The sequence below is a fragment of the Hypomesus transpacificus genome, chromosome 13 (genome assembly GCF_021917145.1).
Source record: "Hypomesus transpacificus isolate Combined female chromosome 13, fHypTra1, whole genome shotgun sequence".
Classification (NCBI taxonomy): domain Eukaryota; kingdom Metazoa; phylum Chordata; class Actinopteri; order Osmeriformes; family Osmeridae; genus Hypomesus; species Hypomesus transpacificus.
The window spans coordinates 7,202,367-7,215,611 of record NC_061072.1 but is presented as its reverse complement, the minus strand read 5'-3'; the positions used below and the strand labels follow the sequence as shown (position 1 = coordinate 7,215,611).

Here is a 13,245-nt window from a genome sequence, read left to right as displayed (position 1 = left end):
TTACCAGGCTATGACTAGGGCTATGGCTCCTCAAACGCCAAAGCTAAAGCAAGTAATTGCATTTTATTGGCCATAGTAGCTAGCTGTCGATAAGCAGGCCCAAACGGAATACAAAGATTTTTTTCACATTTTCTGCGGTTATTCAGACTGAAAATCTGCGGAAATCTGCGGAATTCAGCTAGCCTTCCTGTTCTTATGTTGGAGCGACCGAAGATGTTCCACAACATAAATATGGTCGAGTGAAAGTTGACAGACTTTGCAAAAAAGTATTGATCCATCCTCATAAAGATCGGCTGAAAACTTCCTGGCCCTGTCTCTTGCTGTAATTTGGGTCTATAAGTGTTTCCTTTTCAATTCTTAGCATTTTTGTCTAACGTATTGATAATAGAGACGTAATATGAGTTGAAAAGTGTATTTACATTTTGCCTCAGACCAATTCGTTCTACTGGAAAATCTGCGGGTTTTCGTCTGAATTCTACGCCCGCGTATTCCGTTTGGGACTGTCGATAAGAAACCAATGGAAAATAACGGATAATAATGTATGGCTAGACTATATGATTTCCGCTCAGGTTACAAAATTCTCGTCAGAAAGGCGCTTGACTTCAACCAGCGCTTTTCTGAAAAGGCGCTCAAAAAGCGCTCAAAAGTTGCTGACGGCAGCGCTTTTTTCTGAAAAAAATAAGTAAAGTGTGAACGCGGCCTTCGCCGTCAAAAGGGTCTTCATTATGCAATGAATGGAGGGATACGTTCAGAATTTTAAAGTAGATATGGTGGATGACAAGCTTAAATTGAAGGCGAGAATTTACAGATCTCAATGCAAGAAGGAGAAGCTTCATCTCACGGACATTCACGATTCAGGAAAACAACATCCAAGAGTCTTGGATGTTGTTATCCTGAATTGTGGCAAATCGTATCCTGAATTGTGGATATCCAATGCTTGGCAAGACCAGCATTGTTGATGCACTGCAGGGTTAGGTTAGCTACATTAATTTACCTTCAGTTAATTTAACTAATCTGGATAGGCACTGAGATGTAAACCTATGTTTATTAGTTTACCCTATAGCTGTCAGTGACAGGGCAGTGTCCTAACTTTCTAGCTAGTGAATAGCTAGCCAAACGTTATACATAGCTAATAACGTTAACGTTAGCTAGTTTTAACCAGAGATAACTTGCCTTAGCCTAGCATAACATTAGTGGTGAAAGTAAGCCGGTACTGTCAATGACAATATTGTGACGACATCCTTTATCTTCGTTACGTGGAGTTGACTATGTGGTCTACCACACAGCTTTATCCACCGGAGACATTTGGCCCTGTCTTGTTTTGGTTTGGGAAATGGGATAAAATATACTCAATTGCCCATCCTCTCATGATACCTCGTATCAGTGTTGCATCTACCCCATGCACATTGTTTGACCATTGTTTTTACGCTTAAATTACAACAAACCCGATAAAACAAGAGAAGAATCCCTTTTCCTAATGCTACTCTATAGAGTTGTAAACAAGATGTCCGACTGCAGCTGTTACTAAGCTGCCTTTGGCCCGTTTGCGTTCGAGGGGCGGGGCTTAGCGATAGGTCAATTGGATAGACCTACAACCAATCAGAGCAACGTAATATGTTGTTTGTTGAAAACAGATTCAACCCAAGCGCTCTTTGGTGACGTGGTTGATTACGTTACTGTTGATCAGTAAAAAGCGTCTAAAGCCCGCTCTGACAATTTGATTGGTACGAACAGCTCTTGTTCGGGCATTATTTTTTCCCCAACCGACCCAGACCGAACTTCCCGACCAAAATGTTTTGTGGGCGGGGCTAAGTTCGGCTGGCACCCAGGCTAGACAAACATAGTTATGGATATGTCAAATCGTAGCCTATTATCTCATAGACAAAAATAAATGCCTTAAAATAATGAAATATGGTTGCGTAATATCTTAAGCATGTTTGCCAGTTTACACGGTTGTGAACTTTTATGGGCTCTGCTTTTTGCCATGTAATGCTACGCTAATTAGGTAACAGGAGCTCCACAAGAAATATCAGTACATGTTGTTTGATCAAAGGTGGCACACAACTAAACATACAGTATTTTTGTATAGTTACTTTTGGTTATGGGGGTGGCCATTGGAAAACAGAGAAGGAAAGAAGCATCAATAATGTTGTTTAAATGTAACCGTGTATTCATGGCCTCCAGTTGTTATTCATCAAAATGGGTCTCATAGCTTAAAAGGAAAACAAAACTCAACATAAACAGACTGGAGTAATGGAATTTTAGGATGTGTGTAAATTAATGTGTCTTAATAAGGTTTGAATTATAAGCTTCTACGTTTGTTTAAAATATACAGTTATTGCTGTTACCGGAGTTAGCCAATGACAGACAAGACATGGGACAGCTGCATGTCAAATGCCAAATCCCTGCCAAATGGAGCGATTGTGAAACAAATGCCCCTTTCAAATTTTCCCCTGGCATTGAAGGCTGTTGAGACTGATAAGCCCGCACTTAAAGGAACTTATGGGCTCTATCCAATGGCTCTAATCCAGAGCGATTTACAGTACGTACAGGGACATTACCCCCGAGGCAGTAGGGTGAAGTGCCTCGTGCTCAAAGACACAACGTCATTTAGCACGACCAGGAATCAAACCGGAAATCTTTTGACTAATAGCCTGATTCCCTAACCGCTCAACCATCTGACTCCCTCTAGAAGGGGGGTGGACTTTTGGGGAGTATAAAGCAAAGCTGACGGTTGTGCAATGTTAGGCTTCCATGCGCGAAATACCCAGTGTTTGTGTATCCTGTATTGAGACAAATGAAGCAACTTGTATTTGTTTGACCATGACTGAGCGTCCTTTTCGACCATCTAGAGATCAGATACGAAATTATGTTTAATATTCATTAATCAATTATTTGCAGATAAACCTCTGCAACAACTTGATCACAAAAAAAAGTCAGTTTAAGCTACGGGTAATGACTCAGATTATCTGATGAGGATACATCAAAGCTAAATATATCTGGGATGCACCGTTGGCTCACCAGGTTGAGCACATACCATTGAGGCTGGTTATGGTGCAGAGGTCCTGGTTTCGATTGGGCCTGGGGACTTTCCTGTATGTCTCGTCTCTCTCTCCCTGCTTTCCTGTCTCTCAAGTTGTCTATCCATATGAATACATTTAAATTCAAATAAAAACTTCTTTAGACTTAAAGGTCACATGAAATGCTGTTTTTGGATGCTTTTATATAGGTCTTAGTGGTCCCCTAATACTGTATCTGAAGTCTCTTTCCCGAAATTCAGCCTTGGTGCAGAATCATAGCCACTAGTAGTCCCACAATGAGCTTTCCTCAGAACGCGCTGTTTCTGTGTCTGTAGCTTTAAATGCTAAATGAGGAGGAGAGAGGCGGCAGGGACTGAAAAAACCGCCCGGGACTTTGAAACACAGAACGGCCCTTTCTCCCTCACTTTCTTTTTCCATACTTGTCTCTGTTTCTGCATCTGCTATTTGATGTTGCAAAAGAACAATAATCAGTCAACTATTATTCAATATTGACTATCAATTCAACAAACTAATTTCCATATAATAACCCTGTTAACAGACTCTTGTGTAGTTTTAGTGCTGCACCTGTCATAATCTCTCCACTGGACCCTGTCACCACAGCAGCCTCCATCTCTTTCCCTGTGTCATCTATGCCTGCTTTAATACACAGAATAAAAAATCAAGACAATTGCATTTGAGCCACATAGCACATTTATTATTTAAAGACAAAAAACAAGTGCATTTTTAGATGAGTGCCTTTTTCTCTTGGCCATTTCTTTTACTTCAGTTAAAATGTATAGCCTATATATTGGCTAACAGTAATACCAAATGTTTTTAGAAAAATTAAAACAATATGGTTTGGAATGATATTAGAATTTTCTAAATGTCGAAAATACAGCAGCTTACAGCTACTTGCACCTGGCGTCTCTGGTACAGCCCATAGAGTTAATATAACTAGAGTAAGCTACTTTTGTCTTCCAAGATGGCATCCCCATTCATTTCTATGAAAAGTGCTCAGTGGCGCAGTGAGGCAAGCGAGAGTGCGAGACTGGGCGCGGCCATATTTCCACTTCCGTGTCTTCCTGTCTAGCTTTAAAAAGTGGCTCTTTTTTTCCCTAGCTCCGAGACCTTGTGCACACTTGCCACTAGCTGTACACGTCATACTTTGCGACAACCAGTCGCGAGCATAGATTTATAAGCTTTGTATTGGCCCAAGTTGAGGAAACACTTCAATGTTTGGCGAAGACATACAAAACTTTGGGAAGTTGTGTCCGGGAGTTTTCAGAGAAAATTGAATTAAGACACTGGTTCTTCAGAGGCTCAGATGAAGGAACTAAAAAAAGACTTTGGTTTTCATTTGTACATCCAAGCACTGAGCAACTGTTCTTGTACTTCGTTCGTTTGCAACCCATGATTTCTCTCGAGGTAAACGATATCGCACTCGCACGGTCGTAGTAAATCTACGATCCGTAGCGGATCTAGAAAAAATATTCATGGGGTGGCAAGAGGGTGGCAGGAGATTTTGAGGGGTGGCACCCCCATGGCAGAAGTATATATGCTGATTTAATCGCAGTCATATTAATTAATGTTTATTTGGAATCAATGTTTATTTGGAATGCCAAATTAAGACATTTTAACTCAAAAACATAATGCTACATTATTATGGCACATTATTTAAGCCTCAAATCAAAGATATTGAGGAAACACTGAACACAAATTTCAAAAGTGTTTTCATTGATTTATTGGCTAATCCATAATAAACTGTATCATCAAACCAAAGTTTGGACAACTTGGCCGGCTAGTAGTAGAAGAATGTGCCAAAAGTTTGAAGTTTTTATGGTCCATTTTGACAAAAATGTTGAAGAAACACTGAAAATGGTGTGTATTCAAATGGCTGATAGATTTCCTCGGCATTCAGGCTGTTTACTCTTTTACTCCGGTCCCTAAATATGACACGGAGCCTGAACAAAGTTACAAATATGAACGTCTGTTGAATCTCGAATATAAAACTGATTTCACCTCGGTCTCAGTCGGCGCAGTGGGGAGGGTGGTTGGAGTCGTTTAGTGCTGCATTCACTTGCAGTGGGATATTAGCAGGCCCAAAATTCGCAAGCGAATTACGTTTTACGAAAACCCGCGGAATTTCAAGTAGAATGCATTGGTCTGAGGCAAAATTTTAATAAGCTTGTCAACTCATTATGTCTGTATTCTTTTCAAAATGTTTAACCTGTCTTAATAGAGACCATTTCCACCAGTGTAGGTAGTAGCCTAGGTCTGTGATAGCAATCAAAGGAAGTCTGTCAATCCTGAAACTGATACAGTAACGTTTACGTTAAACTATAGCTAATATTAAAACGTTAGTCAAAAATGTTTAGATTCAGCCCTGAAGAATTGACACGGAAACACTTATCGACCAAATAATACAGGAATAGACAGGGACAGTGAGTGTTCAGGCGATCTTTATGAGGATGGATCAATAGGCCCTAGTTTTCTGCAAAGTCTGTCAACATTCAAGCGGCCTATTCTGCGTCAAACTGTTGTGCAACATCTTCGGTCGCTCCGACAAAAGAACAGGAAGGCTATCCTAATTCCGCAGTTTTTTAGTCTGAATAACCACAGAAAATGTAAAAAAACCCGGCAGATTTGTTTTGGCTATAGATATTCGCTCTCTCAAATGTACGAGCGGGGGGGGGGGGGGGGGGGGGGGGGGGGGGGGGGGGGGGGGGGGGGGGGGGGGGGGGGGTTGAGTCGTGTAGTGCTGCATTCACTTGCACTGGGATATTAGAAATTAGCTGTGGCAAATGTCCAACTCGGCGGAGTGGGGAGGGGGGGTGGAGTCGTCTCATGCTGCATTCGCTTGCAGTCGGATATTAGAAATTCGCTCTCTTAAATGTCAGATGAGCCCGGCTTTTCTTTGTTTTCAAAGCTGCCAACTGGGTTGCCACCCCATGCCACCCCGGTAGATCCGCCCCTGGGTTTACGCTGATTTTAGAACAGGTAAGGGGGTATTGGCACTCCGCTTCGCGTCGGCTTATTGCTTAAAATGACTTTTTTGCCTGACTTTGATAACCTTTTAATCATTTAATTTAACTCAGTCTACTGGCCCTACACATGATCTTTGCCATACACTCAACCTTGTTTTATCTTTTGGTTTTCCTGTCTTAAATGTTGAGTTGGATGATACTTGTCTATCTGACCATACACCTGTGATTTTTAATGCATCACATCATTTAATGCATTGCCCATTACCTAAGCCTCATATGCCTGTTGGCTACATTCGGGCACTGGATCTTTCCACTGCTGTACTGTTCAGTGGCCCATCAATGAAGCGTCTCTGTATAAAGGTGCCGTCATCCTCTAAACTATAATTATTAAAAAAGTCACCCTCTGTCTTTCCATCCTCGTAGCTAGCCTTTTAGAGTTACTGGGGTGTAGTCTGTGTGCATTACTTAATGTGCATTAGTTAATTAGGCTTCTGCAGTAAACTGGTGCAGTGAAGTAACCTTATCCATCTCTCCGTATTTTTTCTTCTTACCTCTCCTCCAGTTCCACGGTGGCACGGCCCTCAGAGATGCCCCCGTCCCCCTTGGTGTGGGAATAGCTGCTGCCATGGCGACTTTAGCCCAAACCATCCTGCCCCCCCTCCTGCACACTGGACTATTGGGAACAAAAAATGTCCCCACCAAACTTGCGTAGCATTTCACTGGAGTCTAGGACTGGTTAAGTCCACTGTGTGTGTACTGTGATACTAACTAATGAAGTTTCAGAGAAGAATCAACCACTGCTAGCTGGGTTGGAAGGGGGTCGCAAGAAGGCATGTGTGTATGCAAGTTTGCTTGATTGCACTGATGTTTAGATGTTCGTGTGAGAAGGACGCACGGGCTGGTGTAGGGCTCCATTTGTGGATTTGTGTTGCAGGCTACAGAGACAATATGATCTGCCTCCCACCCCAGAATGCCACACATGGTTTGTGTACATTTCCATACATTCCTAGTTTATCACTTATTTATGAAGGGAGAGAGAGGGTATCACGGCCCTGTCCTAGCCAGAGACTCCATCTCCCCCACACACCCACCAACCATAGTGTTTAATTGACAATCTTTTAAATTATTTGAGTTGGAATAGTTTAGACAGTGGTGATTTTGTTTACTTTGTTCAATTATTATTCCTGCTGATTATTTTTGCTGTTCTGTGCTCTTTTGTTAGTTGGTTCGGGAGGGGTTATGGACGGAAGTAGCACGTCTTGTAGTCTGTGGGACAGTCATGCTCTGCAAATCGTCTGTCCCATGTTCCTGTGATATTTATCTATAGTCCCATATTGTCATCCACATTGTGACAAGGTCTACCCAAATACGGACAGATAGGAACACTGTATATGCAGACTAGCCAAACTAGTTAGGCATAGTTGTGAATGAATCAAGAGGTGAACAGTACATGAAAGATTTGAGCAAATATAAGTATGTTTAACTAGTCACACCTATGATAAGCTAAAATGTAATATAATGAACCCTTTTAATATACAAAATAATATACCCAAACAAATTGTCAACATGTTCATGATTTATCTTGCTATTTACCAACATCCACTGTTACTCATTCATACTAGCAAACAATTATGAGGATAGGGACTCACAGAAAAAAAATGTTTTTATTGGCTCTGTGGTGATAACCCATCAAATACAGTAATACAATGAGTGGCACATACGAGTTAACATGAACGATATGGATGGGAGGTACTCATTTTGAAAGGCCTCATATTGCTTTCATTATTCACACCCCTGTAACGGGATTGTAAATGGATATTAATAATGCATGAGAAAATGTGTGCTTTTCTTATGTTGGTCCTGTGAAAGTTGTGTGCGTTTACAAGCAACAATAGGTTGGAATTCTATCTATGTCTGCCTAAATCCAGACAACAGATTTCATTCTTACACAAACTACTGCTGTGGAAGGAATGACCCAGTGAGAAGGGTGAGATGACAGTTACAGTTTAACAGAGGAAGACTTAATTTTTCACCAAATGCAACACAGGTGTACAATACCCGCAAGGTTACATTTCATAAAAAACATACCAATCAACTTACTTTCGCACAATAAAGTAGAGGTATTACACAAGATGGCAGATGCATACAAGCTACCTGAGCTTTGTCAAGATTCATCAGTCCACTGTAATGGGTCACAATGATGATGTCAACAAAATACCATCCTACACTGGTGACAATAGACTGTAGAGTTTGAAGAACTCTCAACAACCACATGTACCAGCCTTCAAACAGCACCACAAAAGGGAAAATAGCCCTTCTGTACACACAGATAAAACGTCTTAAATGTTCTAGACAGATTCAAACCCAGGGGCGTAAGTTTGTTTTAAAACTGTTTTCAGACATCTTTTTATTTATTTATGACGATGCAACCATTAAATATAATTTTCTTAATAAAAAGTGTGGGGGGGATGGGGGGGGATAGATTTGCAAAACATGTCCCATGCCAGACATGTCTCACCCATGTAAAATAAAACCAGCACCCGACCTACGGTTCAGGAGAGCCAGCTTGGCAATTCCCCTGCGTTTGTGTGACATGGATGAATAACAACATGGGCTAAGATGATCGGTTGACCTGGTTGCGGTCACAAGGATGGAGCTTCGGGACTCCAGACCCTCATCCTGGTCGGCCTTCACTCGTCCACGGGCTTCAGGACGAACACGGCGTCGTCCAGGACATAGTAATCCTTGTACATGTCCCCCTCGCACAGGTAGGGCAGACGAGTCACCGCCTCCACCTCAAACCCCGCCCCCCGGAACACCTCATTGGACAGGTTTGTCACTTGCTCCTCCCACGTCTTGCCCTTCACTTTCAGGTGCTCTCGGGGGCGCTGCCATTTGCCACCTGCCATTTGCCACCAACAACCAAAGACACACAAACAACATCAAGTCAGTAAGTAATGCATAGCTTGGTAACCCTGGCTATTTTTAAAACCTACATACTAATATTGTCCACCACCACCACATCCCCGTCCTTCCCCAAAGCATGCTACACGGAGCCCCGTCCTTGAGATGTGCAGTCCGACAGAGAGCACAACAGTCCCCGAAACAACACATTTAAAAAGCCTCGCCATTGGCTCCTAAGAACAGCATCAACAACTCACTATATTCTCATAAAAAACACTCAACAAACCCTCAACAACAGTGACTACCAACCAGTGAGACGAGAGGACGGACGACTGACCTATCTCCACGTAGGGCTGGAAGGGCAGCACTGCGGCTAGCAGGAGTCTTCCTGTCCTGGGCACCAGCGCCTGCCTGATGGCCCTGAGGAGCTCCAGGGGCTCGTCACAGCGGTCCAGCAGGTTCAGACAGCTGATCAGGTCGTACTGGATGCCAGCCTGCTGCCACTCCTCTATACCCAGAAGCCTGGTGGAGGGGAGAGGGGAGGAAAGGAGGGTGGAAGACAGACAGGGAGGACATTGTAAGGTATCATCACAATGCATTATTGCGTGTGTATTTCCTGTTCTCAGGGGGAGAGGCAAAGTATGTGTGTGTGTAAGCGTCTACAAACGAGGGGGACTCACTTGTAATTCCTCCTCTGAAGATGCCACTTCATAGGCGGGGAGACCTCCGTGGCGTACACCTCTCTGAAGTGAGCCCCCATGACATCCGTGACTCCCCCATCCCCAGCCCCCAGGTCCAGCAGTCTTTCTGCCTGCCACTCGGGGGCGATGCGGAGCAGCCGGCGGAACTGATCCGCAGAGAACACAAACATGGAGCCACGACTCAGGAACCTGAGAGGAGGACGGGGTTGGATGGAGGGAGGGAGATATGAGATGGGGGAGACTTTGGTAGCTTTATTCTGTGCTGCTGGTGAGCTGAGAGAGACACAGAGAGAGAGAGAGAGAGAGAGAGAGAGAGAGAGAGAGAGAGAGAGAGAGAGAGAGAGAGAGAGAGAGAGAGAGAGAGAGAGAGTAGAAGAATGAAACTTGCAAATTCCAACTTGAAATTTCAAGTTCCTACCCGTTGATGGATGTGCGCGAGACGAGCGGGCTGAGGACTGTGGACACAAAGGAGTGGTAGAGCTGAGTAAACATCCAGCCTGACTTCTCAACGCTGCGTCTCAGGAAAGCTTGAGTATCGGAGTCCAGGTGGCTCTGGACAAACAACGGTCGCATCGCCTCCCCGAGAAGGTCGGGGGCACACCGATACCACTTTAGTGTGCGGAGAGAGAGAGACAAGCTCAAATAGATTCGCCACCACAACACACTGAAGCGATGTACAGCTGATCAAGTGACTGACATGTCCCTCTGAGAAATATTTGGTAACATAATGTTTCAACCCAAATTAAGTAACAACATACCTCCTGCGTTTCGAGCGTGGTTGCTTCGCTTTCGCTCACCATGTTCATGAAAAACGAACGGGCGAGTGGACTGCGCACGTATTTACCCGTCCACATTCTTCTAATGGCAAGAAGAAATGCGATGTATCCTACCACCCACGCTAGAAAGAGCAATGTCCTCAGCTGTAGATAACACATATTGACAGTAGCTCAACACATGTGTGTGACTGAGATACCCCCCGATCAAGCAGAATGACCGACTAACACGAAATAACAACCAGACATGTGTAATATAAGATGCAGAAGGAAAACCATCCAGTTGAGAGTGCACACGTAACCCTAGTGCACGACTTAAGCTACTGCCAACAACAAATACACAAACCTTAGGGTGTGGTTGGTTTTTGAAATCCACATGTTATCTATTAAGCGCCTTAATCCGTACAGTGTATAGATTTTGGTTGTTTGTTAAATACCTAGTTATATCAAGACAGCTTTTTCGTGACTATCGAAAAGTAAACTACAAATTAGTCTTCGTTGGGTACTTCCTGTGTTACCTTCAAATGTGTCCTGAATTACAGGTGTCGAATTGACCACCTCTAGCTTATATTTCTTTATAAGCCTTCTATTACAATTCGTATGTGACTGTATTAGATGCATGATATACAGAGACAAATTACAGACGAGAAAGGCAACATAGTAGCGGCCTACTGTCCTAAATTGGATATTAGGTTTGGGTAGGAAGTGTCACTGGTAGTCAAATGATGTATTCTCCAAAACCTTCAATCTAGTCAGGTTGCAGGCGGAGTATGCAACATAAGTATATAAACATTCGTATATTTGGTGAGAAACAGACTCGTGTATTTGCACTGTTATAGTAGTAGTACCAAATATACTGAGATTTGAAACGCTGGTGCCAACTTCAGTGGCCTCCATATTTTATTTTATTTTTGCTCGAAAAAGTACAAAGTATACAGATAATAGTTCACAGATCAGTATACAAGTGTATAAACAATTGAAATAAGAAACATAAAACCTCCATATTTACTTCCGTACGACAGCGTGCTACGTGTGACGTATTTGTTGTGCGCGGAAGGATACGCTCCGAGACACACCCCTTTTGGGAAGAAAGACGGGAGACCGCGGTCCGAGTTCTTTTGTAGATTTTACAACAAAAGAGAATAAAATTGTATGCCACAACTGTACAATATATGAACGACATAGCGTACTTTATGTTTAAAGGGATTAGACAAAAATGCATGCCTGGTAAGTTCATTGCTAATGCCACAGTTTGCTAACGTTAGCCAAATTAACTATGCTGCTAACGTAGTGGTCAGAATTTGAGTCCTAACCCTACGTTGGCAAGCCATTAGAACAGCGACCCTGGTTACGGTTTTCTATAGGTCACCGATTTCGGTACAACACCGGGATCCACTCGGCACTTTTCAGAAATTCCGCCACCATTCATTTTCCATGGGAGTCCCTCGAAACCTTTCCCACGGCATTGTGGGATACTCGGGGTCTGAAAACGGGCAAGTGAATAGAAAAATAAAACCCGATCCCTGATGCCAATTTCAATCGAATGTCGGTTGTGTACAGTAGTACAAACTCGCCGCTACGTTGAGCTGCACTGAGCGATTAAGAATTTACCATTACTGTTCAAAATACATTAGTCTTCCTTAAAAGTACAGTTTACGTAGGCCTACGTTATCTAACTTTTCAGTTGAGCACTGAGCGATCGGCAGGGAGTAATTGGGCGACCAGGTCACTGGAGCCCTACGGGGCCGCAGGACTACAAAGGCTATTACAATTTAGTAAGTGCATCTAACGTTTGATGTATTTACTTTTCATAGCTTGTATGTGAAATCGTACATGGCAATACATCTGTTTCTGATTTCAGGCTATAACAGTATCCTACATAAGGACGTTTTAGAAAATAACCTACTGAATAGTATAGGCTGGTATTCATTTACATGACATTTAGTAATTTAGCAGACGCATACAGTTTGTGCATTGACTGTCGCCTTTTTGTCCTCACGCAGGGGTATAAACGGGTTATTAACAGATATGCCTAAAGATAGCCATACGTGGTGCGAGAAGAGGCGCGAGGCAAGGCGCGAGGCAACCCGCCGTGCACGAGCAGCAGAGACAGACGAAGCACGAAACGCACGCCTAGCTAAGAATCGGATGAGCTTGAGCCGTGCGCGAGCCGAGGAGACCCCAGAGCAACGAGCGGAGCGTCGGGCAACACACGCCGTGCGCCGTCGGCAAGCAAGAGCCAAGGAAACACCGGAGATGCGAACAGAGCGTCGGGCAAGGGACGCCATGCGCATGCGGGAAGTTAGGGCAAAGGAAACACCAGAGATGCGAGCGGAGCGTCGAGCAAGGAATGCCTTGCGCTGTCGGGAAGCGAGGGCAAAGGAAACACCGGAGATGCGAGCGGACCGTCGGGCAAGAGACACCATGCAACATCAGGATATGAGGGCAGAGGACCTGTCGGAGATGCAAGTGGAGCCGACTAGTGCCGGCACTAGTTTAAACAATATAGACATTTATACCTAAATGCAGATGTTTTGGTTTACTCACAATTCACATTTGAATTGCGTATTTATTTAGTTGTTTTTCTACAGTTTCACTATTGATTTATGAATGCATACAATTGCATCTTATTAAAGGCACAACTAAGATGATCCGTGACTGTTACGCATTCTTTTGGAGGAGTTTTGCTTGTTAAATTGTGTTGCCACATAATGAGAACAGGACACACCAGTGTCAGTGTGACCCTCAGGCCAGGCCTCAGGTCAGGGGTAAGGTGAGAACGATACGGCGAAAAAAAGTCAAGTTAAACGCATCGATCTAGTGCACTTTAAGAGCAAAATAGGAGGCTAGATCAATGTAGAAA

At 43.4% G+C, this 13,245-nt stretch overlaps 1 protein-coding gene and 1 long non-coding RNA gene across 3 annotated transcripts; one reads left to right on the top strand and one right to left on the bottom strand.

The window, feature by feature from the left end:
• Positions 1–7,649: 7,649 nt before the first annotated feature.
• On the bottom strand, positions 7,650–10,913 carry mettl9 (methyltransferase like 9). 2 transcript variants are annotated; one of them, XM_047031761.1, is made up of 6 exons: positions 10,729–10,913; positions 10,368–10,529; positions 10,028–10,218; positions 9,589–9,798; positions 9,246–9,430; positions 7,650–8,906 (listed from the first exon to the last, which is right to left on the bottom strand). In XM_047031761.1, exons 2-6 carry the CDS (start codon positions 10,461–10,463, stop codon positions 8,695–8,697), a joined length of 894 nt encoding a protein of 297 aa, XP_046887717.1. In that variant the 5' UTR covers positions 10,464–10,529; positions 10,729–10,913; the 3' UTR covers positions 7,650–8,694. The 2 variants fall into 2 exon arrangements, with proteins under 2 accessions (XP_046887717.1, XP_046887716.1); XM_047031760.1 differs by lacking the exon at positions 10,729–10,913 and having other exon boundaries at positions 10,368–10,715.
• A 515-nt stretch (positions 10,914–11,428) lies between these two features.
• On the top strand, positions 11,429–13,033 carry LOC124475310. The gene is made up of 3 exons (XR_006956905.1): positions 11,429–11,609; positions 12,067–12,157; positions 12,386–13,033. It is a non-coding gene; the product is annotated as an uncharacterized LOC124475310 (long non-coding RNA).
• Positions 13,034–13,245: the final 212 nt, after the last annotated feature.

Excerpts from the sequence above, each read along its gene's own strand:
- mettl9 (XM_047031760.1), bottom strand. The coding sequence starts at position 10,544 with ATGTGTTATCTACAGCTGAGGACATTGCTCTTTCTAGCGTGGGTGGTA. Across the intron at positions 9,799-10,027 it reads TCGCGCACATCCATCAACGG|GTTCCTGAGTCGTGGCTCCA; the intron begins GTAGGAACTTGA and ends TCCTCCTCTCAG. Across the intron at positions 8,907-9,245 it reads CCAGCCCTACGTGGAGATAG|GTGGCAAATGGCAGCGCCCC; the intron begins GTCAGTCGTCCG and ends GGCAAATGGCAG.